Below are 25,203 nucleotides of genomic sequence, written 5' to 3'. Positions count from 1 at the left end.
CTGTGGGGGACTCAGGAGAACGGGGTGGCCCAGGCCAGCGCCTGGCTGTTCACACTCTCCAGGAGCTCTGGACAGGTTCGTAAGATTCACGTGGGATGAGCCATGAAGGAAAACTCAGATATAACCTGGGAGAAACGGACTCACTCTGTGGGTGGTCAGAGAAGGGAGGGGTCATCAGTGGAGGACTTCTGGAGAACTGGCTCTGTGTCTTCAGCCTGTTAGTGGTCAACAGGTTTCCTGAGCTGGGCCACACAATGTGTGCACAGGACCCAGGGCCTTTGGAGGCAGCTCCAGTGTCATGGTGGTGGTGGGACAAGATGGCGGGAGCAGGGTGGAGTGGACTCAGAGCTGGAGGGACTGCAGCCTGTGGGGTCTGTGCGGCCCAGTTGCTGTCCCAGAGGACCAAGTACCCAAGTGGATGTGAGGGCTACATTTAGACCCTGCAGGGTCTGGCTCCTGGCCACCTGGGACAGGCCCCAGCTGTGCTCCTGGGACAGGCCAGAGGGTGCATCTCTGTGCTCCCAGACTCCGTGTCCAGGTGGCTTCTTCGACATGGTCCCTTCATAGTTCCTTTGACCAAGATTATTGGGTCACCTGACAAGGGCCATCAGCAGCCAGCTCTTCTCTGAGGTCAATAAGGGTAGCCCAAGACAAGGTTACTCGGCATCATGGAATCTATTTATTTGGCAAATCAGATTATTCAAATTAGTTTTCCAGTTAATCGTCCTAGGTTCACACATGTACATATACCCTGTGTATCTCAGATTTTTCCAGATTAGGAGTACAAATAAGGCCAGACAACGTCCCTAAGCCTCCACTGGTTTTAGTAGTGAAAATGTCAGCCTCTTCCACAGCTAAGTTCAGCCGCCCCTAACTCACTGACTGCCATTTGCTGCAGGGTGGGCCCTGGAGGCATCGGCACAGTCACCTTAACCCTGACCCTCTGCCCCCTCTGCGCCTGCTGGGCCTGACGACTCAGCCCAGAGTGTGGACCCTCCTATAGAGCAGCCTAGCCTGCAGCTCTGGGCCGGTGCCCACTCCCACAGACCCTGATGGGTCCTCTGTGACATGCAATCCAGGCTGGGTCCTCACGGGGAGAGAGGAGAGGCCCATCTCCTCCCCCTAGCGTGTTGGGATCAGTCAGCGGTCCCCAAGGCTCACCTTCACAGTCGTCACATCAACCCCGGCGTGCCACATCCTTCCAGGGACCTACAGCTAATGGTTACGCAGCTTGTGAGTCTATACTCCCCTCCGGCCCTCTGTCGCCTGGCTCGGCAGAGTCACGCTGCCCACGAGACAAGACTGGATGTTTGCAGACATCACTGGGGATGATGGGTCATCAGGGCCCCACCATCCCTTTCCTCTTTAGAAGCCTGTCTGGCCCTAAGCACACTGGGAGATACAACTGCAGCATGAACCGCGCCACTCAGCTCCACTGGGCAGGCTCCCAGCTCCCAGTGCAAAGAGAGAAATTGGAGGTGGGCGGTTCCTAATTCCACCCACCCATGGGCTCCGACCCCATCCAGCCCAGTGTCCTGCTGGATACATGTCTGGCTTTCTGAGACTAGCACGAGTGTACCTCGGCCCAGGATGGCCACGGGACTGTGCAGCCTGTAGGCAGGCGGAGGAGTGTCCAGGGCTTGGAGCAGCTGGGCGGGACTCATCTCTGGGTCTGCGGAGCTCCTGCCCCTGGCTGCTGGTTCATGGAGGCCCAGTCTGAGGGGCGGCAGCCTCTGGTCCTGGCCGTGATCACTGCTCTACACCCATTTCTACCCTTTCTTCCTCACCCTTCCCTCCAGCCCCACAGAGTGCCACCTGACCACTGACCGCAGGGGAGGGGGGAGAAGGTGGGCTTTCTGCCCTTCTATGGCTCTCAGTCAAATTGAGGATTCTCAGACAGGAAGCCGCTCTGCCCTCCATCCTTCCTGCTGGTCTCACACCCCAACCCCCAACCCCTCACAGAGCCCCAGCGCTTCAAGCCTGAGACTGTTACCCAACCTCACCTCCTCCTTCCGCAGGGTTTTATCTAAATTGCCCTCTTCCCCCCCCCCCAACAGCCACCCCTCCCTTCCGTCCACCGCTAAGCGGTGGACGCCTCTTCTCCTGCAGATATAAGGCGGTTGCTTCTCTTCCTAAAGTACCCCCCCCACCACCGTTCACATTGTCTCATTTGTTACTTCTCATCCCACTCACTCCGTCTTGCAAACCACCCCACAATTTATCCTGATCACCATTTCACTCTCCGGAAGCTGAGTCAGAGGCAGGCTTTCAGCTGCCACCACTGAACCTTCTCTAGAGCGTGAGAGAAGCCCAGTCCAAACTATGATTCAATCGTTTACAGTTTCCAACGAGGAACTGCCAAGAGCCCTGCGTCGTCAAGGTGGTTCCTCTATTCCTGGCTGCCTCATCTTCTCCCTCTCAGCCACTGGATGGGGACATCTCTGTGGACGGTGCCACCGTGGCCAGCTGCCCAGCCAGGACTCAGGTGGGCAAGACAAACACCTTGTTCTCCTCTGGCTGAACCGAATCAAGCCTGATTCCTTCCCATCATTCTCAAGGAAACTAAACCTAATCAACAACATTGCAGCCTGTTCAAGAGAGCAAACTGGTCATGTCCAGGAATTTCCCACTCCCAGGCTTGTCTCCACTGCCTCTCCTCCCCCTGGGCCAGAGCTCAAACTCCACGCAGTGGACGCCCCAATGGCAATGCGGGAGGGGCTGCCCAATTCCGGCCCTTGGCCTGTCTCCTACCTTTCCCAGGTATATCCTGCCCCCTCGTGGCTCTCAGGTGTCACCAGCGCCTTTCCACTCTGTCCCCACTATTTTCACAAAGTGTCCACAGCATCACAAAGCCTGGTCCACACCAGCCCACCTCAGTCCCTCTGCAGCTTTGTCCTGGGCACAGGAAGGTTTGGCTGGCCTTCCAGGCTTTTCCAAGGCCCATAGAAAACTCGGGGCTCTCTGCACATACTTGCTCTCCCCAGTCACACATTCTGCTGGCATCTCTGTGAGGTCATGGGCCAACAGAGCTCCAGAACAGACCAGAAAGTACAACTGCTCCACGCCGGGATCCCCAAACCAAAAAGGAGCTTGGTCCATCCCTCCCACTCCATCTCTCCTCCATGCCAACCCTCTTGATTCTCTCTCCTAACTCCTCTCTCTCTTCCTTTCCAGAATCTTCTAGCCTAACAGAAGGACAGAGGAGAGCTGGGAAACAGCCTTATTCAGATGGTCTCATTCTCTTTCTCAGTTCTTCCAACCTCATGCTTTTTAGGCTTAGAAATCAAGAGTTCACCTGGGTCTTAAGTTCTTCAGAGCTCCCCAGACACTGAGTGGTCTATATCAAGTTGTCTGGGTGCTGGGGAAAGGGTTTGGGGTCACAGTGAGCAAAGATGGCATTCAAGTGAGCATCAGAGGGACGGCACACCAGTAAATGTGCCATGTGTCAGCCCCCCAAATCAGAGCCCTAGGAAGAGGTATCTGCTATGGAACTCAGACTGAGGTTTCCTTCCTCCAAGCACAGCCTTCTTCCCTTAGCCACGGTGGTCATGGAATTCTGGAGGACCAGCTGGACCCTGGAAGGCTGGTGGGCCATCATGTCCACACGGAATTCTTTGATGACAAAGTAGTAGCAGAAAACATCCAAGCAGCAGTTGACATTGGAGAAACACATGGACAATTGCAGGAACAAGATGATGTTCTGCTTGGCTCTGCACTCCACGATAAAGCCATTCCTCACCAGGAACTGCAAGAGGAAACTCAGGTGGACTGGGAGAAAGGAGACCACAAAGACAGCCAGATTGGCCGCGATGGTCCAGATACAGGTCTTCTGCTGGACCCAGTCCTGGGTGTGGTCCCGACGGGCGACCAGAATGCAAATGCTCCTGGAGGAGCAGAAACCCATGATGCTCATGGGAAGAAGGAAGCCGAAGACCTCAAGAGGGAAGAAGACCTTGGCACTCCAGGTGCCGTCAGACATGTTGTGGAAGCACGTGTAGTTTTCCACTTTCCCATGGAAGCTATAGATAGGGGTGCTCCCCACCCACACCAGGACCCAGATGGTGCAGCAGATCCCAAAGGTCTTCCTGGGGGACCGGAGGTGGCTGAACAGGAGCGGGTACCGGATGGCCAAGAATCTGTCCAGGCTGATGAAGCAGATAGTAAAGATGCTCCCATACATGCTAATGAAGTAGAGGCACTCCACGAGGGTACAGAAGGGCAGAAGGGGAGCCTTCACGTGAGACAGGGCCATCTTGAATGGCAGAGAGAACACCAGCAGCAGGTCGAAGACCGCCAGGTTGATCATGTAGATGGAGGTGGCAGCGTAGCAGGGCCACCTCTTCTTCAGGAAGGAGCTGAAGCCTCGGATGGCGAGCAGATTGAGGAGCAGACCGAGGAGGAAGGTAGGGGTGTGGACAGCCAGCTGCACGGTTTTCATCAGCACCTCCACGTCATGGAAGGAGCAGTTCTCACTCTGGTTTCGCTGGCTCATGTTCCTTCCTACAACGTCAACGGTAGATGAGATGAAGGTCCTCTTACACTCTAGAACTGATGGATTCACACGACTTGGTCAAGAATCATAAACATGACCCCTTTCTCACACAGCAATCTATGCTCTTTGAATAATGATCAGAAAACACAGGACGAATAATTACCTCGAAATCTGTGGCCCAGATAGAACCACTGTTACTTTACGTATATGTGTGTGTATGTGCATATCTATATATATGTACGTATATGTATGGGTATATATATATATATATATATATATATATAAAGTATATTTATAATTCCAGACTCTTTCTGTACACACACATACACGTGTGTGCCTTTATCTTTAATAAAAACAGAATTGTGCACAAGCAACTGTCCCTTTTTTTCCAATCAGAAGTCTTTCTGTTGAAAGTAGTAACAATAACATAAGCCCTGACCCAAACTGGTTTCATCAAAGAGTGAATTTCACAGAACTGGAAACATGAAAACTAGGGCAGGGCTGACTTGAGCTGCAGATCGTACAGCTTCAAATGCTCTTTTCAGGACCCAGCTCCTCTTTATATGTTGCCCCTCTGCTCCACCCCACCCCCACCCCGAAGGCTGAACAGAGCTCACCCCACCCCCGAATGTAGGGCTGGTGGCAATCAGGGCATCACATTCCCCTGGACACTGTCATTGGTCCATTTATAGGTCCAGGGATGAACAATAGACCCAGAGGCGATGAAAAGCAATGAAACTCTTGCTTGGGTTTCTAGGAAGGGGGTTGGGGCTTTGGAGTTGGGAGGATAAAGTCTGAAGCTGCTAAAACCTCTTGTTCTCCGAGGAGAAAACCAGACAGAAATTGGAGAAACATGGAAGAAAGAACATTCCCAGAGGGAATGAAGTAAGGGCTTGAGGTCTCCTCAAGGCAAAGAAAGGCCTTTGGACAGGTGGAAAATTAGAGCTGGCCTCAGGGACAAGATGATCAAGGCTGCAGCTGTGGCTGCAGATGGAAGCTGGAAGCCAGCAGAGAGAGGGAAGTCACAAGCCCTTGGGAAGGAAGGAGCTGAGTACTTTTAAGACCCTATAGAGAATGCCATTCCAAAACCCCCTCTAACTGCTAGCAAAAAACAAAACAAAAAAGCACATTTATCTCTCATCCATTGAGCACTATATATAGTAAATATGTAATATACATTATTTGGTTTGGTGGCTTTCCAAAAATTCTACATTTTCCTATGTGCTAACCTTTATTATAGGTTTATGTCATGAGAGATCTAGGAAAATGTATTTGCTCATATCCAAAGCTCCAGACTCCTGTGGTCTGTGTGAATGGCACCTCCTGAAGGTGTGCAGCATAAGCCCCAGGTGCACCTGCCCCAACACTAGGGTGCCTGGAATAAATTAACTGCAGGCTGGCAGGCTGCCCCCTCCCAAAAAACATGCCGAACTATCCACCAAGAGCATCTCAAACAATAGCTAGAATAGTTTGGAACCGACAAGATAAATTTCAAAAGTGGTGAGAAGGGGCTTCCCTGGTGGCGCAGTGGTTGAGAGTCCGCCTGCCGATGCAGGGGACGCAGGTTCGTGTCCCGGTCCGGGAAGATCCCACATGCCGCGGAGCGGCTGGGCCCGTGAGCCATGGCCGCTGAGCCTGCGCGTCCGGAGCCTGTGCTCCGCAACGGGAGAGGCCACAACAGTGAGAGGCCCGCGTACCGCAAAAACAAAAAAAAAGAAAAATGGTGAGAACAGGCAAGAACCCAATTCGATCCAACTGAAAGGTGTTGTAGCACCAAAGAGGAAGACTCATTTGGCTCAGAGAGGTCACCTTCAACATCAGAAACAGCAGAAAACCAAGAACCGCAAAGATAGAAACAAATACAAGCTGTGCTTAAAGAGATCCGACAAGACTGCAAAAAAAGGAACTTGGGCATCTGTTTTTGGCTGGGTCATGCTCAGGCAGACTCCGTGGGTGAACCCAGCGCACATCGCTGATGATTCAAAGATTAGAACTGAAGTGGCCAAGAAAAAAATCGGTGATGCTCAGAGATAAACCCAGACTCAAGCCCACAACATGGCTGAATTGAACAAACCGATGCAAAACAGAGAAAAATGGCCTGACGGAAAGCATCCGTTCTAGGATGCTGGGATTTGTCTGAATTGATTGTACCAGGTGTTTGTGTGGAAAAGAGACAAAACTCGGCTATCAGCGTCCTTCAGCAGGACGATCCTAAAGGTCACATTTGAATTGCTGAATTACTTCATTTTTTAAAAATATTTATTTATTTATTTATTTATTTACTTGACTGTGCCGGGTCTTAGTCACGGCGGCCTCTTAGTTGTGGCATGTGGGATCTAGTTCCCTGACCAGGGATCGAACCCAGGCCCCCTGCAATGGGAGTGAGGAGTCTTAACCACTGGACCACCAGGGAAGTCCCCTGAATGACTTCAAATGGGAGCTTTTCAAACGGTAATTTTTGAAGCTAGAAAAGCACTCTGTGGACTAGCAAAAAGAAATTAGGTTGAAAAAAATACTTCCAGCTAATGGTAGAGTGAGCAGAAACTCTAAAAAATTAATCCTCTGAATTCCCTCTGAAAGTTCAAAGAAACCATCTTTTAAACAATCTTTTTTATAAAAAGATCAGGAACTTCACTGGAATAAGATAAAAAGGCTTCAGGCTGCAGCAAGAGATAAAATACTCATTTTTTTCTCAAAGATGGGCTGCCAGTAAAAACCAATCTACTTGGTAGTAGGAGCCAGCAACCTCCCCACTCTTGATCCGTTGCCTGGGGCTGTCGATAGCTCCTGTTCCGGTCAACTCAGGGACCCACTGCAACCAACTGATCGCAGTGTAAGGTGGGTGGGTGGGAGGCTGCGAAGCGGATGCTTAGACAATATTAGACATTTGACAGATTTACTAGGGGAAAGGCCTGTGAAGGATAAAGGGAAAGGGATAGGCATGGACAGGGAGAGCCCTCAGACCACGGTGCAGCTCTGAGAATGATGGGCCAGGTCGACGGAGGGTCCCTAAGCACAAGTTGCCCACTGGAGAAGTTCCACATCTAGCAGGAATTTCCCAGGACCAGTGCTTCCATGGAGCCCAGTCGTTAGCTAGAAGCAGTCCAAGGTGAGCATGGCCCCAGCTGGGCTGTCAGTCACCAGGGCCCTGGTCCCAGCCTCATGCTAGGAAGGAAATAGAATGAATGGGGAAAGGTCATGGGTCAAGCAAATCGGGTCTGTGAATAGACGTGACGGGCCTGAGAGGACCTTTGTTAACCACCAGCAGCTTGTGCCTGAGAGGTGGGGCCGCACTGAAATGAACAGCAGAGAAGATGAGAACTTGGGTTAGAGAAGCCACGTTTCACGCAAAATTTTTGGAAAGAAAACCACTCCCAGATGTCCCACTTACACCTTTAAATGTCATTAATACGGAACCTTACAAACATCTGTGAACAAACCAACCCAGTCTCCTGGAAACCTCTCTGAAAAAATAATTAATACCAGAAAAGTTTTGAGGGAGAAAATTTGAGCAACACGAATTCCGTGCCCAACTGGGTGGCTGTCCAGGTGTGCAGATCATAGAAAGCCACACTCAGGTATGTGTGGCTTCCAGGAGAAAACTGCCTCCAGGAGGCAAAACTTTAGATCTCCAAGAGATACTAACCATAAAGGATGCAAACATCTAGGTGGGAAAGCTTGGAGCTGAGCATTAAAAGCAGGAGACTGGAAAGAGAATGAAGCTATGATGAATAGAGTTAAAGATTTAAAAGAACAAACAGGAGAAGAGATCATCCATGTCTTTAAAAAGAGACAAGCTGTAATACCTCAGATAAATTAACAAAGAAGGAAGATGTTCTTGGGTTGAAGGAGGCAGGGGTGGTGGAGAGTACTGGAACACAGGCGGAGCAAATACTCTGTAAAACGAAAGTAAAAGTCATCGTTCTGGGGCTCCCCTGGTGGCGCAGTGGTTAGGAATCAGCCTGCCAATGCAGGGGATGCGGGTTCGAGCCCTGGGCCGGGAAGATCCCACATGCTGCAGAGCAACTAAGCCCGTGCACCACAACTACAGAGCTTGCGCTCTGGAGCCCGCGAGCCACAGCTACTGAGCCTGCATGCCACAACTACTAAGCCCGCGAGCGTAGAGCCCGGGCTCCGCAACGAGAGAAGCCGCCACAATGAGAGGCTCGTGCACCGCAGCAAGGGGTAACCCCTGCTCGCCACAGCAAGAGAAAGCCTGCGTGCAGCAACGAAGACCCAAAGCAGCCAAAAATAAATAAATAAATTTATTTTTTAAAAATGAAGAGCACACTTTATAAAAGAAAGTCATTGTTCTGTTTTTTTAAACGTGAATTTTACAGAAAGCATACGTTTTTTGTTTTTTTTTTTTTTGCGGTACGCGGGCCTCTCACTGTTGTGGCCTCTCCCGTTGCGGAGCACAGGCTCCGGACGCGCAGGCTCAGCGGCCATGGTTCACGGGCCCAACCGCTCCGCGGCATGTGGGATCCTCCCAGACCGGGGCACGAACCCGCGTCCCCTGCATCGGCAGGCGGACTCTCAACCACTGCACCACCAGGGAAGCCCTGTACGATTTTTTTAAGCCTTGAAGTAACCACTGACTATTACAAACAGGATGCTTATCCTCAAAATCACTAAAAAAGATAAAAGGAAACAAAGAAATCAGACAAAATAGCAAAGAAGTAAATAGAATGGGAAGAAGTACCTAAGCATAGAAATCACAGCAATAAATATGAAAATTTCAACATATTTAAATTAACTAACATTTTCAGTTCAATTACAAAATAAAATTCGACTCTTTGTTGCTTATAAAGGACACACTTACTTAATGACAGAGAAATATTCAAAGTAAAAGTCCCACGATGAGATAGAGGACAAATATAAACAAAAGGAAAGTCAGAGTGGCAATATGCATACCTAGCACTGTAGAATTAACAATAAAACTACATATCAGGATTAAAACGTTTATTTTATATTAATGAAAGAAAGATCTTAAAGGCAAATATAGTAATCTTATGCACTGAAGGTTGTTGTATAAAAGTACGATTGCTAAAATTCAAGAGCCATTGGCAAAGATATGGTAGTGTCAGATTTTAATATACTATAGATTTGAACAGATCGAGTTGGCAAAGTATAAATTAGAATATATAAAATTATATAAATAGTATAATGAATATAATTTAATTAATAGCTCTTAGATTTGATTTTAAATAAATGGGCAATCCACATTTTTCTCAAGTATCAAGAAACAGTTGTCAAGATGAATTACCTGCCTAGCAAAAACAAAACCTTCCATTAAAAGAAAAGCAGAAACTGGGGACTTCCCTGGTGGTCCAGTGGTTAAGACTTCACTTTCCAATGCAGAGGGTGCAGGTTCAATCCCTGGTCGGGGAGCTAAGATCCCACATGCCCAGAGGCCAAAAAACCAAAACATAAAACAGAAGCAGTATTGTAATATAAATAAGAAGGCAATGTAAGCTTAGATAGAGAAGAGAGAAAAAATGAGAAGAAATGACCTTATTACTTGTGCGCTAATCCATTTAAAAACCTTGAAGTAGTTGAAAATTTAGGGGCAAAACATAATTTACTACAAGTAATACGAGTTAACACAAGCAGTATTGATTAGATCAACAACCATGAATGAAACTGAGAATGTTATCAAAGAATAAACAGTTTCTAACATAATTTTGTTTGGCTCTAGCATATTTTAAATTTCAAGGCCGAGATGATTCTCATACTCTGTAAACAATTTCAGAACATAAGATAATAATAATGAATTTCTGTTATGAAACTAATTTACCCAAATACCAGAACTTGACAAATGTAGCACAAAAGAGAAAAACAATTGCTCAAATGCATGTATGAATATAGATGCAAACATCTGAGTTACAATATTACCAAATAGAACTCGGTGTATTAAAATTATAAACCATCGTTTTACCAAGTCAGATTTACCATAGAAATGTAAGGCCTTTTCAATGTCAGGAAATTTGTTGATACTGTGCGTTACGTCATCACGGCGAAAACGAAAAGCCATCTCATTGTATGATAGTTTTTCCACAAAAGTCATTTAAATGCAGGAATAGGATACTTCTTACAACACCTGATAAAGAGTAACCTGTTCACTTTAATAGCCAACTTTACATTTAATGGTTAAAAAAAAAAAAAAGAGGCATTCTTGTTGAAATTGGACACTTGCCAACACCCAGAAGTTCCAAATAATGTGCTAGACAATTAACAGAACCCAGAAGAAGAAATGAGGTATTCCCCTGAATCGATAATGCAAATGGAAATCTTAGTCAATAAATGATGTTGAGACTATCAGTGAACAACTCGGGGGTAAAAACAACTTTCAGATCCTCATCTCACACCAAGTAGCAAAAGAAATTCCAAATTCATTAATAAATTAAATTTCAAAAAAATCAAACCATAGAAAAACTAGATGAAAAATTAGTGGTCAATTTATAAAAGCCAGTGGAGGGGAAGAAAAGCTGTTTGTCAACTTAGAATGGCTGAAAAGCAAAAGAATCAGAAAACAGACAGGACAGGTTTGACTGCACAAAATTAGAAAATTTATTTTTGTTAAAAAAGTTTAACAGGGCTTTCCTGGTGGCGCAGTGGTTGAAAATCTGCCTGCCAATGCAGGGGACACGGGTTCGAGCCCTGGTCTGGGAGGATCCCACATGCCACGGAGCAACTAGGCCCGTGAGCCACAACTACTGAGCCTGCGTGTCTGGAGCTTGCGCTCCGCAACAAGGGAGGCCGCAACAGTGAGAAGCCCGCGCACCGCGATGAAGAGTGGCCCCTGTGCGCCGCAACTAGAGAAAGCCCTCGCACAGAAACGAAGACCCAACACAGCCAAAAAAAAAAAAAAAAAAAAAAAAAGTTTAACATCAGATAATATACTGGAGGAAAGGAAGTACAACAAATAGGTTAAATGATGTTCCTTCGCTATGAAGAATATTAAAAAATGTGTAATATCAAGACCCACAATAGATAAACAGGCAAAGGACACAAATAATTCCCATAAGATTTACTAAGAAATAAAATTTTTGCTTATATAATCAAAGAAGCTGGCAAGGGTTCCGTGAAACAGTCACCAACATACTGGTGAGTATACACAAAAGTACCCAACCTTGGGACGTTGATAACTTATATTACAAGCCCTAGAAATCTTATTAGTCTTTCATTCAGAGATTCTAAAAATTTGCCTTAAGTAAATTATGCAAAAGAAGGAAAAAATATGTACAGAAATATGTTCACTTTAATATTTTTTTCTGATAGCAAAAAATACACGCATGCATTTAAATGTCAACAAGAGCTTAATTTCACTACGGTAAATCTAGTCAATGGAAAATTTTTGTCTGCCTATGTTATGCTTATACTGACTACATTAAATAAGAAACCCACAAACTACAGAATTATACATTCAGAATGATTTCAAATATGATTTAAAAAACCCACGCAGAGGGAAAAAAACCTAGAAAAAGTTTCCAAATACCAAACGTTGGTTGCATTCTAACAGTTAGATGGGGGGTGATTTTTAAATCCTTTATCTTTATCTCACTCTTTTGTGTGTGTGTGTATTTTTCTAATGATAAAATGAAAACAATTGAAAAATTGTTTAATGCATTAAATGCTGGGGAAAAAGAAGAAAAATAAGAACAGCTTTTGACTTTCCCTTAAAAGAAGCAACATCTGGGTGTGTGCTTGAGGCAAGGTGGGAGCGGAAGGGAGGTTTACACAGAATTTAAAGGAATGCATTGAACTAACAGATGCTCAGTTGATGAGGCATAAATCTTGCCAGGTCAAAGATTTCAACATGGAGTGTCAGAGGGACTTGGGAACAAAGTCTGAAGTGACAGAGAATTGGACAAGTGAGGAAGCTGGTGCCACCTAAGCGACCGGAGAACAGGCACAAGAGCCCGATACCCGACAAAAAGCAGTTTCCTCAGTCCGCAGGTCAGCCATCACATCGTGAAAATTGTGCATAAGGAGGAAAGAAGAATATGAAAGAGGCTTAAAATGCCAGATGAACATTGAGTGCCAGAGAGTGGGTGAAGGGGAGGGAAGATGTTTAAATACGAAGTTCAGAGAGCTATTAGTAGAAACAAATGTAGACATTAAAATTTAACTATTTTCTAACGTGGGTATTTAGGTTAAATTGTCTTGTCTATTTTAAAGGGACAAAGGAAGAGAAAATTCACAGTAGACACTGAAAGTGAAAAAAAAACTGCAGTGTCTCAATATAGAAAGCAGACGGGCAACCCCATGGAGGTTTAGACAAATGTAACAATTATAATAAAAATTATAATACTCCCTAACAATTATATTAACTATAATACTTCTTATCAAAGGGGGAAGCCGATAAAATATTAAAACTCAATCATCTTGTGCCAATAAGAAACACACAAAAAACCAAAAAGGCATAGATAGAGTAAAATGATAAGATAATCTGTGGATTGTCAGGTACACAGAACGCTAGGAAAGAAGGAAATATGACAAAGTAATTCTTTTTAGTAAAAAGAACTGAGGGAGTAACACAGAAACCCCACAAGGTAAATGTTATAATAAACAATTAATACGTAAAATTTATGTTCCAATGAGCATAGCCAAGAAATCCATGATGGGAACAAGCAGAAATGCAAAACAAAGTAGAAATAGAAATGTAATTGTACGTAGAGACCTTAATGCTCCCCTCTTAGAATACCACAGATCAAGTAGGCAGAGCTGTTTAGAGCCCAATGAGTAAGGCAGAACTAGCAGATTAGTGAGAACTACGTCATAAATCAACGGAATACACTCTCTTGGGGAGAGGACAAGTGTCTTTCAACAGACTCATCCCATTTCTGAGCCCAGACAAGGACTCCAAGGCAATGGCAATTCCACTCTCCTGTTCTCAGATCCATTTGCTGCAGCACCATGATAGTAATAATATATAATAAGCATTTTTATGCATTCTCTTAAGCAGTCTCTTAGGTAATGTGTCAAAGATAAAATCAGAAGTACATCACTGAAATATTGGAAAGGAACAAATATTTATATATAAAACACAGATGCAGTCACCGCTGAAAGGAAAATAATTCCTAAGTAGTCTCGTAAACAGGAAGACAGTGAGAAACGAGGTGAACCCCGGCTACACTCAGAAAATCTAGAAGAGGAGCGTGGCAGACCTGTGACAAGTGGCCCTTGCGCTGCTCTGACCACCCAGGCACCAGAGGCTGTGTGTCTGCAGGGGCTGCATGCGGAGGGACTGGGAATGTAAAGGAAGGACTAGGGTTGTTCATAATCTATAAAAGAATAGACATATCAGCGTCTCCAAGGCTCAAGACAAGCTCTACTGTGTGACTCCACAAGGCCACAAAAGAAACGGTTTCCAGGTGCTGTAAAAAGCAGATCTATCTTGCTACCAGAAGTCGGAGAGCAGACCAAACGGCCATGTAATGAGCTCTCTGTCCCCAGAGGTATGCAAGCAAAGGCAGAATATCTGTTTATTCAGAATGTTGTCAAGAAAATTCATGTATATGAGAGGTTTTCTTTTTAAACCCTGAAATAGAATATTCTGTCAATATATTGTTTTCTAATGTTTAGTGAAGAAGAGAGAAAACATCTCATACAGGATAAGAGACTGGGCTGGGAGTCCAGAGGCCCCTGTTCTGCTCCTGGCTCTCTCTGGCTGTGGGGCCTCTGTCTGGGTTCTCTCATCCAAACAGCACTGCCCAGCCCTGGGGTCCTGGAGCCCGTGGCCTCACCAAGGGGCTCTCTTACTGCCAACTCGGCCACATTCTGGGCTGTGATTCCTGCAGCTGTCAGGGCCCAGTCTGCCTACATCTTCAAGGACCCAGCATCCCACTTGGGGCAGCCCTGATCCCGTGTGTGTACAGCGGGGGCATCTAAACGCAGCTGTGGCTCAGACCAAGCCAGCCTTCCTTCCTGGAAAGTCCTGGATTTTCCAGAAAACACCAGCAATGGGAAAAATGCAACTTTAGGTGGTTTGCAGGCTAAGACAATGCTTCTCTCTCTCTCTTTTTTTTTTTTTTTTTTTTTTTTGCGGTATTCGGGCCTCTCACTCTTGTGGCCTCTCCCTTTGCAGAGCACAGGCTCCGGACACGCAGGCTCAGCGGCCATGGCTCACGGGCCCAGCTGCTCTGCGGCATGTGGGATCTTCCCGGACCGGGGCATGAACCCACATCTCCTGCATCGGCAGGCGTACTCCCAACCACTGCGCCACCAGGGAAGCCCGGAAGATGCTTCTCTTGTGCTGCCGAATCCCTCATCCTCGGGGAGCACTCTGGTGGGAGCCAACTCAGAGATGGGAGTCCCAGCCTGGGGCTGAGCAGAGCTGGTACAGCCTGAGGGACGTGGTTTGAAGAGGAACATTCCGCAGGACCAAGTTCCTTGCCTGAAATCCCAATCTCCTCTGGGGGCGCAGTGGTGAATGCCACAGTTAGAATATAAATGTTTACTTGGATGCAGTTATCTGTTACTAGTACTGCAGTGTGAGCTGGGCTTCTGGGGCACGATTAAGAAAGAACAGGACACGGGGGGATGGGGCACATAGGCAGAATCTCCAGCTACAGAATTTTGCTGTAGCTGTACTTTGAGCTTGGTGGGGGTGAAATGAGACTGGGGGAGTGCAGGGGCCAGCTCAGGGACTTGAGATATGGCCCCTCTGTGCTACGTGCTCTAAGGAGAGAACTTGGTACATTCCTGGGATGCTGTTACAATCATGCCCGCTTTACAGAGGAAGACAGTGGGGCGCACAGAAGTTAAGGAGTCTACCTAAGATCAAACAGGTAGTGAGGGGCCTCCCTGGAGCTCACATTCTGCGTCTGTCCATCTTTCCCTCACCCCATCCCCACCGGCAGCATCAGCAAGAGGACCCGGTACATCCAGGAGCTCCCAGCACCCCCTTCCTCACTCCTTTCAGTGCCTGGCACCACCCAACAGAGTCTGATACACTCAGACTCACCTCCCCTCCTAAAAACCCCATCCCTTCCTCCAGTCCACTTCCCTGATCCACCGTATCATCTGATATGACGTCCCTGCTGTGGCCGGGTGGAGCTGTTAACAGCATCTGTGTGCCATTGGGGTGAGTGTCCTGTCATCCTCAAGCAACTCCGGGAAGGTGATATAACAGTCCGTCAAAAAGGACTTATTAGGGCTTCCCTGGGGGCGCAGTGGTTGAGAATCCGCCTACTGATGCAGGGGACGCGGGTTCGTGCCCCGGTCCGGGAGGATCCCACATGCTGCGGAGCGGCTCGGCCCGTGAGCCATGGCCGCTGAGCCTGCGCGTCCGGAGCCTGTGCTCCGCAACGGGAGAGGCCCGCGTACCGCAAAAAAAAAAAAAAAAAAAAGGACTTATTAAATGAAAGAGGGACTGAATTAACGACTGGTCTGGGGCAGCTCCAGGGTGACAGACGTTCCCCGTGGAGCTGAGACAGCCAGCCAGACCTGAGAGCACCAAGCCTTCCACGGAGCCCTGAGCTGCAGTGTGCACATCTCTGCCCCAGCTCCACCGCCCCGAGAGCGCAAAGCCCAGCCCAGGCCAGTCCTGCAGACATTTCCTGACTTCCCATTCTCCACCTCCACTCTTAAGAAAGATCTGGACTCCTCAGGGTTTTCCATGCTGCTGTATCTTCCCTCCCAGCCTCTCCGAGGGTTCGAGGATAATCTAGTTATAAGACATAACGGTATCCAGAGCTTGCTGGGTGCGAACTGGGGTGGGGAGGGGGAACAAGCACTTGCATCACTTACTGCTCTCCAGAGCCCCATGAGGAAGAAACTATTAATGCTCCCATTCCCCAGAGAGGTACACTGAGGCCGGGGAAGTTACACAGCTGGCGAGTGGCTGGCCTGGACTCCCAAGCATGGCTCTAGCTTGCCACGAGCACCCCACTCAGGGGCTGCAGGGTGATTCCTGGAGTTTGTCATCTTGGGCTCGTTGTGCTTTCCTGGCCAGATTCCAGGGCAGCAGGCAGCCAGGGCAGTGGAGGTTGGTGGCACGCAAGCCGAGCTCCCAAGGGGAAGGCTCCTGCACTGCCTACAGCAAGGTTTCCCCACTCAGGCAAGATGCTGCCACCCTGAGTCAAATCAGGAGGAAGTTGAGAGTTCGCAGAAAATGTCACCTGCAGTCAGGGACAAACCAGCCCTCCGCTGCCACTGCCGCTGCCACGGAGGCTGCCCGGGGCTGCCACTACCCCTGCCGAATAGGGGCAGGTGTGGACAGAGCCCAGGACCCGAGGACCCGGTTGACCTCAGGAAAGTCGCCCGCAGTCCCAGAGAGCAAGGTCAGTGTGTGGTTCTGTGTGTCGGGTTTTCTGAGCGGCCCAGGGGCTATTACCTGTAGGGGGTCCAGTGCAGCCGATGGAGTTGTGAGATGTCCTTTCTCCTCCCAGCTTGGTCACCAACTTGCTCTGGCGAGAGTCACTTCCTTCTCTGGGTCTCAGCTTCCTCATCTGTGAAATGAGGGGGTGGGACCACATTGTCTTCAAGCAGCTCCGCAGCAGCCTTGTCTGGCCAAGGGGCTCCTTCTCTCAGGTCAGGAGAGGGGCTTCTTCTCCTGGGTCAGGAGAGGGGCTCCTTCTCTTGGGTCAGGAGAGGGGCTCCGTGGGGCTCCCTCCTCTCTAAGTGCAGCTAGAATGCGGCCTGGGGTGGCGGACATGTTGCCAGGAAGAGGCTCTAGGTTCTTGTGTCCTCTCAGAGGGTCTGCGCACTCACTCAGCTTCCCCAAAACAATGTCAAGAGGCACCGCCTGAGCCGAGGTGTGAGAAGCCTCTGGAAGAGGAGGGACCATCTCACGCAGCAGACATTCTGAGCTTGGCATCACACAGGGACAGCCAGCATCTGAAAAGGGCTGTCACGGCTTCCAGCGCTTCTGGGGTTTAGGATTCAGAAGTACTGCCCACAGAAAGGAAGGTGGTGCTGGACACCTTCATATTTCAGGACTTATGGGTTGGGAAGGTCCAGCCTAGGAGATCTCAGCCCCTGCCTGCGTGTCCTCAGGGACGGTCAGCAGGGCATGCCGGTGATGTTGCTCCTTGGTCCTAGCTTCTCTGCGCCTGGCCTCCACAGGGATTTGGGTCAGCCTTGGCCTGCATCACTCCCAAGGGCCCTGTGAGCAGAGATTTCCCCGGGGCGGCCCATCTCCAGGGCAGGAAGAGCCAAGCCTCGCCCACGGGCCCCAGGAGGCTGTCAGCAAGGAACCCGTGCAGATTCCAGACATTCAGAAAAGTCTGGGCTGAAACGCAGCCTGGCAGATGCCGCTCCCTGCCCAGGAGGGACTAGGAGATCCCACGAAAGACTGAGGCACGGGCTGTTTCTACAGGCCTGGCAGGCCGGGGCTTTCAGGCATCTACAGGAATAGAAACTCTCCAAAGTGGGTCGGAGTGATTTATCCCAGCAAACTCTGTCTCTGTATAAACAGTAGCTTGTGTGTGACTGTGGGCGAGTCACCTGGCCCTCCAGAGCACGGGTTCCTCGTCATTCGGTGAAAAGCTTGACAGAACACTTTAAGTTCTCACCGTCTCCGATCCAATCACACTCGTGCTTGTGCTATGGGTAGAACCAAGTTCTCTCATTACCCTGGGCCATGGAACACAAGCCGGCCTGGGCTCAAGGCGGGGCAGCGGGCAGTCCTTCCCCAAGCGAGGCCACCCCAGGCCCCTGGCCCAATCTAAGCCGAGGTGAGGTGCCCAGGCCAGGGCACCCTGGGTGAAGCTGCAGGAGGCCAGGAGCCCGTGGGGAAAGCAGCAGGGAGGAGATGGGCAGGTGTCCAGGGCCTGCGGCGTGGGAGCTCCGGGAAGGGGTCAGCCTCGAGGGGCCCGCAGAGAAGGACTCACAGCTCAGGCCCTCCTCAAAGAGAGCCTTACCCACCTCCCGTTCCGGCTATCTTTTTTGTTGTTGTTAATGAATATTTCTGTGTTTTATTACTGTTGCTTTTTATTTTAAATTTGGAACGCAAACACGTGATTCAAATACACATGTAAACATACAGTAAAATGTCTGTGCTCAGCACCCACCTACCCTCAGGGTGCCGCTGATTGCAGCTTCTATCACAGTTTCTATACAAGCATGTACACATATGTGGGTCCTTATTTTCTCCCTTTTAATGCAAACACAAGTCATCTTCCACCTCCCTTTCTTGAAGACCTTTGCTAACGACCCTCAACAAGGGAGTGGACCCCTGGCAGGGGAACGACCCTCATCAAGGGAGTGGATCCCTGGCAGGGGAACGTGTGGTTCAGGGAGGCTCAGAGTGCGCTGGCTCGTTAGGGGCGGACCAGGCAAGGACTTGCCCAGGGCTGACCCATGGCTCCGGCTTCTCCATCCAGCTCCATCCAGAGTTGCCCACCGCTGTGGGAGAGGGAGGCGGGGGTGTGTGTGTGTGTGGTGTGTGCATTGCAGGCTGTAAGTGCTGGGTCACAGTCACATAGGATGCCTCCCAACCCTGCCCAGAGGAGCTACTCAGGGAACAGGGGGAGGGACAAGGTGGGGAAGGAGGATTCTAGAGGCACAGAGAACAGCCAAGGGCAGTCACGAGGATGGAGGAGCGTGGCGTTTGGGGGGATCCGGGGGTTTCTCTGTAGAGTCGAAGGGCTGGCCAGACAGCAGCAGGGGCAGGGGTGCTCAGGGGCCCCAGGGAACGTATGCACTGGATCAGAATGTCATACAGGAAGCTGTTCAATAAAACAGAATGCTCTGACATAGTCCAGAGCTTTTCTTCTCACACCCAGCCAAATCAGGACCAGCTACCGTGGGCTGGGGCAGTTCAAGAATTGGACACAGGACAGACCCACTCGGGGGGCAGGGTCAGTGTGGAGTGAGGGCAACAGCAGTAACAGGAAGGAATCAGGAAGGGAAGGGGGTGTCGGGTGGTTTGAGGGAAGGGTCGTTGTCATCAGAGGCAGCCTGATTCCGGCGAGAGCCTCAGGCGGCCAGGCTCAGTAACCGCTTCCCATGCAGCCGCTTTGTAAATTTGGCTCGTTGCCTAACTTCTGTAAATTGGGGGTCAGATATTCATTCAATCAACAAACTCCTTACCAGGCAGTGGTGATCAAGACAGACAGCAGGACCTGCCTCAGAACACTGCTTTTAGGAGTCGGCGTGACCGCAGGGCTCAGAGCACCAGCAAGTGTCCGGTACTTCACGATGCTGAGACCCCTTGGCCCCCATTGACGTATGTCTGCCTCAAGGGTCTCTCAGGAGAAAAGGAAAGCAGCAACGTGGAGAAGGAAACCTTCCTGATAGAAGGGGATGGGGTCCCAGACATGAGGCAGCCTGGACAGAGAGAGGAGGGCAGGAGACACTGAGGACGGAAAGGCAGGGAGGCACCCTCAGCGCCACACCTCCAGGCTCTGCCACAGATCTGTCCCTAAGCCCAACCTATGCATTTAGCCTGCCTAACTCAGTCCACTGGAGCACAAACGAGGCCCTTTCCGGGCGTCTGAACCAAGTCCCTGAGGACCACCCCGCCAGGCCCCCTAGTTGTTGGCAAATCAGCTGAACCCTATAGCACCCACAGAGCCTCCCTGAAAGTGGGCACTGGGTAGCCGACAGCATCAAGGTCTAGACGCTTCCTAGCAAGTAGAACCTACTAGGGCATAGCAGCCCTTTAGGATTCACCCATTCCCCTCCCACACGCCCCTTCCTGCTCTCGCTAGAAATGTAGTGCAAGGTTAAGGCAGAAAATTCTGGGTGCTCAGATACCTGGGTGTGGGCTTTCCCTTCGGTTCCTGTCATGACTCTGGTCATTTCTTCAGAGCTCCCTGCCCCCCACAATTGTCCTCCCTGTTGCTGCTTTTGGCCCTAATGCGATCTGGAGTCCCCCGAGGGTGCAGGACTCAGACAAGGTGGACTCCAAGGCAGACGCCAAAATTCCGCAGCATCAGAGGGGCCCTTCACCATGAAGGGTGTAAAGACCACAGGGCTCTAGAAAAGATGGGCATCCAAAGCTTCCCCTCCACAAGGGAGGAAGGGTTCTGTGATTTATGTGTAAGCAGGGCCAGCACTTCGAGGAAGCATCTGAATGTAGATGCCTCCAAGTTACCACCCCTGGCTTTCTTGTCCAGGTTCTCCAAGGCCCCTCGGGGGTCTGGCCCTCAACGGGGAGACTGACCTGGGCTGAGCCATGGAGGGAGCTTCCTGGCCTTTCCGCCTCCAGCTTGGCATCCAGGGCCCCAGTCCCCCTCCTGCCTGGGCCCTGGGGGCTTCTCTCCTCTGGCCTCCGGGGCTCCATGACACCTGCCGGAGGTCACAGCTCCCAGTTACACTGTATGTTTCCCGGGGACATGATGGAGTGGGGGAAGGGTGGACCCTTCTGGAATATTCTACTCTTCGTATTTCCTGTTGCATAAAGTACACTCTGTCCTTAGCCCACGTGTCCAATGGGAGTGTAATAATCTCTTTCACGCTTTAGTTACTAAATATCTGTCCTACTTATTTTTTGTGTTTTCTCCTTACTACATTCCTTCCCAGCCCTCTCCCACTGACACACATTTTTATCTTTGCTGCAAGAAAATTGTCAATTGGGGTATAATGGTATGTCCTTTTGTTCCCATGAATTGTCTTGCAGTGATTAATAACGAGTACATCTTCACCCCTCTACAGCTGGAGTTAGCATGGTGTTCATTTCCTTCCTGGAAATCTTTGAATTCATTTTGATTTAAAAATTTTTTAATCCTGAGTTGGAGGATTAAAAAAGCTTCTCCAATACCGAGGGCCTGACAGGTCCCTGTAAGAGTGAAGCTGACCCTCCTATTTTCATACAAAAACGCTTTGTCCCCAGAGCCTGTTGCCCGCAGCTGCGGTGCCTCCACATCTGCTCTTTATTGTCATCAAATATCTTCCCAGTCACTCCCCGCTCGTAGCTCAGTCTCCATCCCTGGACACCCCCCCACCCCAGGAGACCTCAGCAATGCCAGGACAGCGTCATCCACCATTTACACAGGCAGTCCTGAGGATCAGTCCGTGGGCTACGCCCTTATAAATAAAACCAGTCCATTCTCCAAACAAACCGTGAGGCGTACACTATCATTAGCCTCACTTACAGACGAGGAGACTGAGATGCAGCAAGGTCGAGTCATGACCCCACATGTGCGCCAGGAGCACAGCTGGACCTGGTCATCAAGCCGCGAGTCCAGGTTTGTACCTGCTGGGCCTGGCGCTCAGGGCACACCTGCACCACCTCACGGCATCCTCGCAAAGCCCCACAAGGCAGGGCCCATGAGCACCTCCGATTCATGGGTGTGGAAACAGAGACACGAGAGGTTAAACAGCGCACCCAGTTATTAAGAAGCTGAGATGCAGCGCAAACCACACCTGCCTGACTCCAGAGGCTCCAAGGTAACTGCTACCCTCACCGCCTCTTAATTTGCACGCTGCTCTCACAATGCGACCTCCTCCTCTTCGCGCCTCCCGCCCCTGGGCGTCCCCAACCCCACAGCCCCTGAAAGCTCCTCTCTCCCTCGAGCCCTCCCTCCACCTGCTGCACCCCCTGCCTCTCCACTGCCCAGTTCATCCCCAGCCCGGGTCAGTCCCCACCCCTGCTGCACTCCACCCCCAGGCCACTGAGCCAGCGGAAAACGCTCCAAGAGGCAAAGGGAGCCACTCAAAACGGCGGTCTTGGAGCACCAGCACCCCTTCCTGGTGCGAGATCAGACCCACCCCAGCCTCTCCCGTATCTCCTTCTGCCCTCCCCAGGATCCCCACCATCCACGGATGCCTTTGCCTCCAACGTCAGAGAGAAAACCTGGCTCATCGAGCATGAACCTCGGACCCCTTGTCCTCACAACGGCACGGTCTGCACCCAACCAACTTCCGCAAGGTGTTTCTGCTGCTTAGAGAAACTCACCTCCCAACTCTAGCCCACCTCACCTGTCTCCGCAGGGAACCTGCCCCATCAAGTTGTCACCGCTGTTTATGAGGGGTGTCCATAGGGCGTAGAAAAATGTTAGGGGATGTTACAAGAACAAAACTTCATTCCCTGCTTATTGGTTTCGAAGGTAGACACTTACAAATTGGATGGATACCTGTTCTATAATCTAAGGTGACCATTAAACCTTAATTTATGTATGATATGATCTTTACAGAGATTTCTGTAAAGGAACATTAACTTCTGTTACATAACACATATAGTGTTATATGAAGGGAAAGCTATTACGGAAGGAAAAGTTTTCAGTGTTCATTAAAATAATTGGATCTACACCTCTTCTAAATGAAAAGAACATGGTATGAATATTTATAAGATGAAAGCACAGAAGCTTCGGATTAAACAACATTCTCAAAGTTCTGAACTCGAGACAGTGTTAATCACAAGGACAGTCTCCACGTGGGGCCGAAAGTCTCCAGGTCCACGTCTTCCAGCCCGGATGCATCTGCAGCCTGGATCCTTGCTCAGGCCCACCCTCCATCCTGGTCCAGGACTCCTCACCCCATTCCCTGATCCCATCACTTCCCAGCCTCCTGCAAAAAAAAAAGCACACTTTGTTCGAGTCCAAACACTGCCGCTGATGGTCTCCTTCCAGGCCTCGGTTTCCTCATCTCTACTGTGGGCACAGCTGTGCTGCAAGCACGGCCTCCGGTCATCTTACTCTCTCTCTAGAATTATCTGATCCTAAGTTCTGGGGAAACAGAGGCAGACAGAAGTCCAGGGTCAGACTCTCACCTTGTTCATTGGAAACAATGAAGAAAAAGCAGCCCTAATGTTATTCTGCTGTCCCCAGCCCGTCGCCTTCCCCTCCGCCTTCCCTTGCCTCTTCCCCCTTACCTGCTCCCCTCTACCCCTGCCTGCTGCAGGCCCCTGCTCTCGGCCCTCGGCCTGGCCCTCCTTCTCCCCCTCACCCAGCCAGGCTCCCAGCTCTCAGCAGCAGGCCCTCTCCTAACTTTGGAGCCTGCAAGGCCCACTGCCTCCACTGATCCCCTGGAGTCCCCTGCTCCCCCTGCCCCGCCAGTCCCCCTCCCCTGCCAGTCCCCCTCCCCCCGCCCTCTTCCCTTGCCGCCTGGCCTTCCTCCCTGCTCCTCACTCCTCCTTTGTCCTGAACCACACTTCTGGCCCCCCTCTGGCCTCCAGCCATCTGGGCAACCTGCTCACCTGTCCCTACATCTTTCCTGCCCAGTCACCTCCTCCCATCATCTCCCCTCTTTTGGGCCATCGGGCAAACCATCCCAGAAGCCTGGTGCCCCTGCCAGTGGGCCCCTGGGCCTCTTGGAGCTTCGTGAGTTGGGCACCTCCTGGGCTCAGGGAGAGCCTGGTGGGCCCGCCAGCGCTCCAGGAAGCCCCATCCCTACAGCCAGTTCTCATCCATCCATCTGGGGGTCTGACCTGTGTCACCTGGTGGCTGCCCCTCCTTGGGATCAGTCCATCAGGCCACGGGGGGTAACACGCTCCTCTGTGTCCACTCTGGGGTCCCTCCAGGCTCTCCAAGCCATCACTGGAAAGGGGTGTCTGGACTTGACGGACTCAGGGCGTCTTTCCCTGCAGGGTCCTTCCTTTCCAGGTGGCCAGGCACAGACAGCCTCATTCAGAAGGAGCAACTGCGCCTGGCGGCTGGTACGTACCCCACGCTCCAAACCAGGTGCTGGCTCCTGGGGGTCCCTTTGGCAGAGCAAAGGAGGCCTGAGTAGGGGAGGCTATGGCAGCAGGAGGAGGGGTGATGCCAGGCTCTAAGGTATTGGGGCACAAAAGCCTGCAGGAAGGGGGCAGTGGGGGGCAAGCCCCTCCCTACCAGACCTTGGCTTCAGAAGTCCCTGACTTAGGTTTCTGAGGTCACACCTACAGCCACCGTACAGCACCCTGCCACCCCAGAGGTCAGCCCTTCTCACCCCCACCCACTTTGGCTGCTCAGATTGTCCCCTGGGGCCAGGTGCTTTCCTTGTCCACCTTATAAAAGCTCCCTTTGGGAGCTAACAGCTCGATTGTCTCCATGGGGCACCGGCCCTCAAACTCATGCTGTTTGGGGGCCCCCTCCCTGCCCTGCTGTTTCTCCTTTGCACCCTTAACACAAAAGGCTGACTTAGCCCCTCCTCACACCACAGAACCTGGCGGCTTCCAACCCAGCTCTGGTTCTGCAATCACAAAACCTCAGTTTGCGCGAGGGCCAGGACCTCTCTGCCCCTCTCTCTGCAGCAGCAATGGAATGTGCTTGGATTAAACATTTATGGATCCCCAGCCACACTCTCAATCCCCTGGATCTGTTGGCTCTTTCTGCCCCAGGGCCTCAGGGAGGTTAATTCTGGAAGCCAAATGTGAGGTGACCAACGGCTGTTACAGCGCAAATCTCCACTGAAAGCCTCCACCCTGAGCTCTTGGTGCCAGGGAAGTGCACACGGCTGGATGCAGCGGGGAAATCCAGCCTTGGCCGGTCCAAGGGTGGTGAGCAAAACCCTCAGATTCGCCCCGGTACCCGGGCCCTACACCCCACCGTCAGGGGCCTGAGTCACTTCTTGGGCAAGAGGCAGCTTCCCCCCAGGAGACACTAGTTTGCTACCTGGGGGTTCGGGTGGCCAACTGTCCTGGTGGCCCAGGGCTCTGAGGGTTCCTGGGACACTGGCCTTTGAGTGGATGAGCTGCCACAGCAGGTCAGTGAGGGAGCTTTGGGGACTGGCCCCTCTCACCAATCTGAGGGTTCCTCTCCCTGAGTCCATCTCCCGGGGAAGGACATTGTCTGTTGGGCTTTGGCCCAGGGTCCTTTCTTCCACTGACTGTGCCTGGCACG

The 25,203-nt window shown here is 50.6% G+C and overlaps 1 protein-coding gene across 2 annotated transcripts; it reads right to left on the bottom strand.

The window, feature by feature from the left end:
* Positions 1–2,109: 2,109 nt before the first annotated feature.
* GPR55 (G protein-coupled receptor 55) lies at positions 2,110–19,546 on the bottom strand. Of its 2 annotated transcripts, none has more exons than XM_032638405.1 (2): positions 16,833–19,546; positions 2,110–4,548 (listed from the first exon to the last, which is right to left on the bottom strand). In XM_032638405.1, exons 1-2 carry the CDS (start codon positions 16,972–16,974, stop codon positions 3,467–3,469), a joined length of 1,224 nt encoding a protein of 407 aa, XP_032494296.1. In that variant the 5' UTR covers positions 16,975–19,546; the 3' UTR covers positions 2,110–3,466. The 2 variants fall into 2 exon arrangements, with proteins under 2 accessions (XP_032494296.1, XP_032494297.1); XM_032638406.1 differs by having other exon boundaries at positions 2,110–4,500.
* Positions 19,547–25,203: the final 5,657 nt, after the last annotated feature.

This window comes from Phocoena sinus, chromosome 7, assembly GCF_008692025.1.
Source record: "Phocoena sinus isolate mPhoSin1 chromosome 7, mPhoSin1.pri, whole genome shotgun sequence".
NCBI lineage: Eukaryota > Metazoa > Chordata > Mammalia > Artiodactyla > Phocoenidae > Phocoena > Phocoena sinus.
This window is presented reverse-complemented; position numbering and strand designations above follow the sequence as displayed.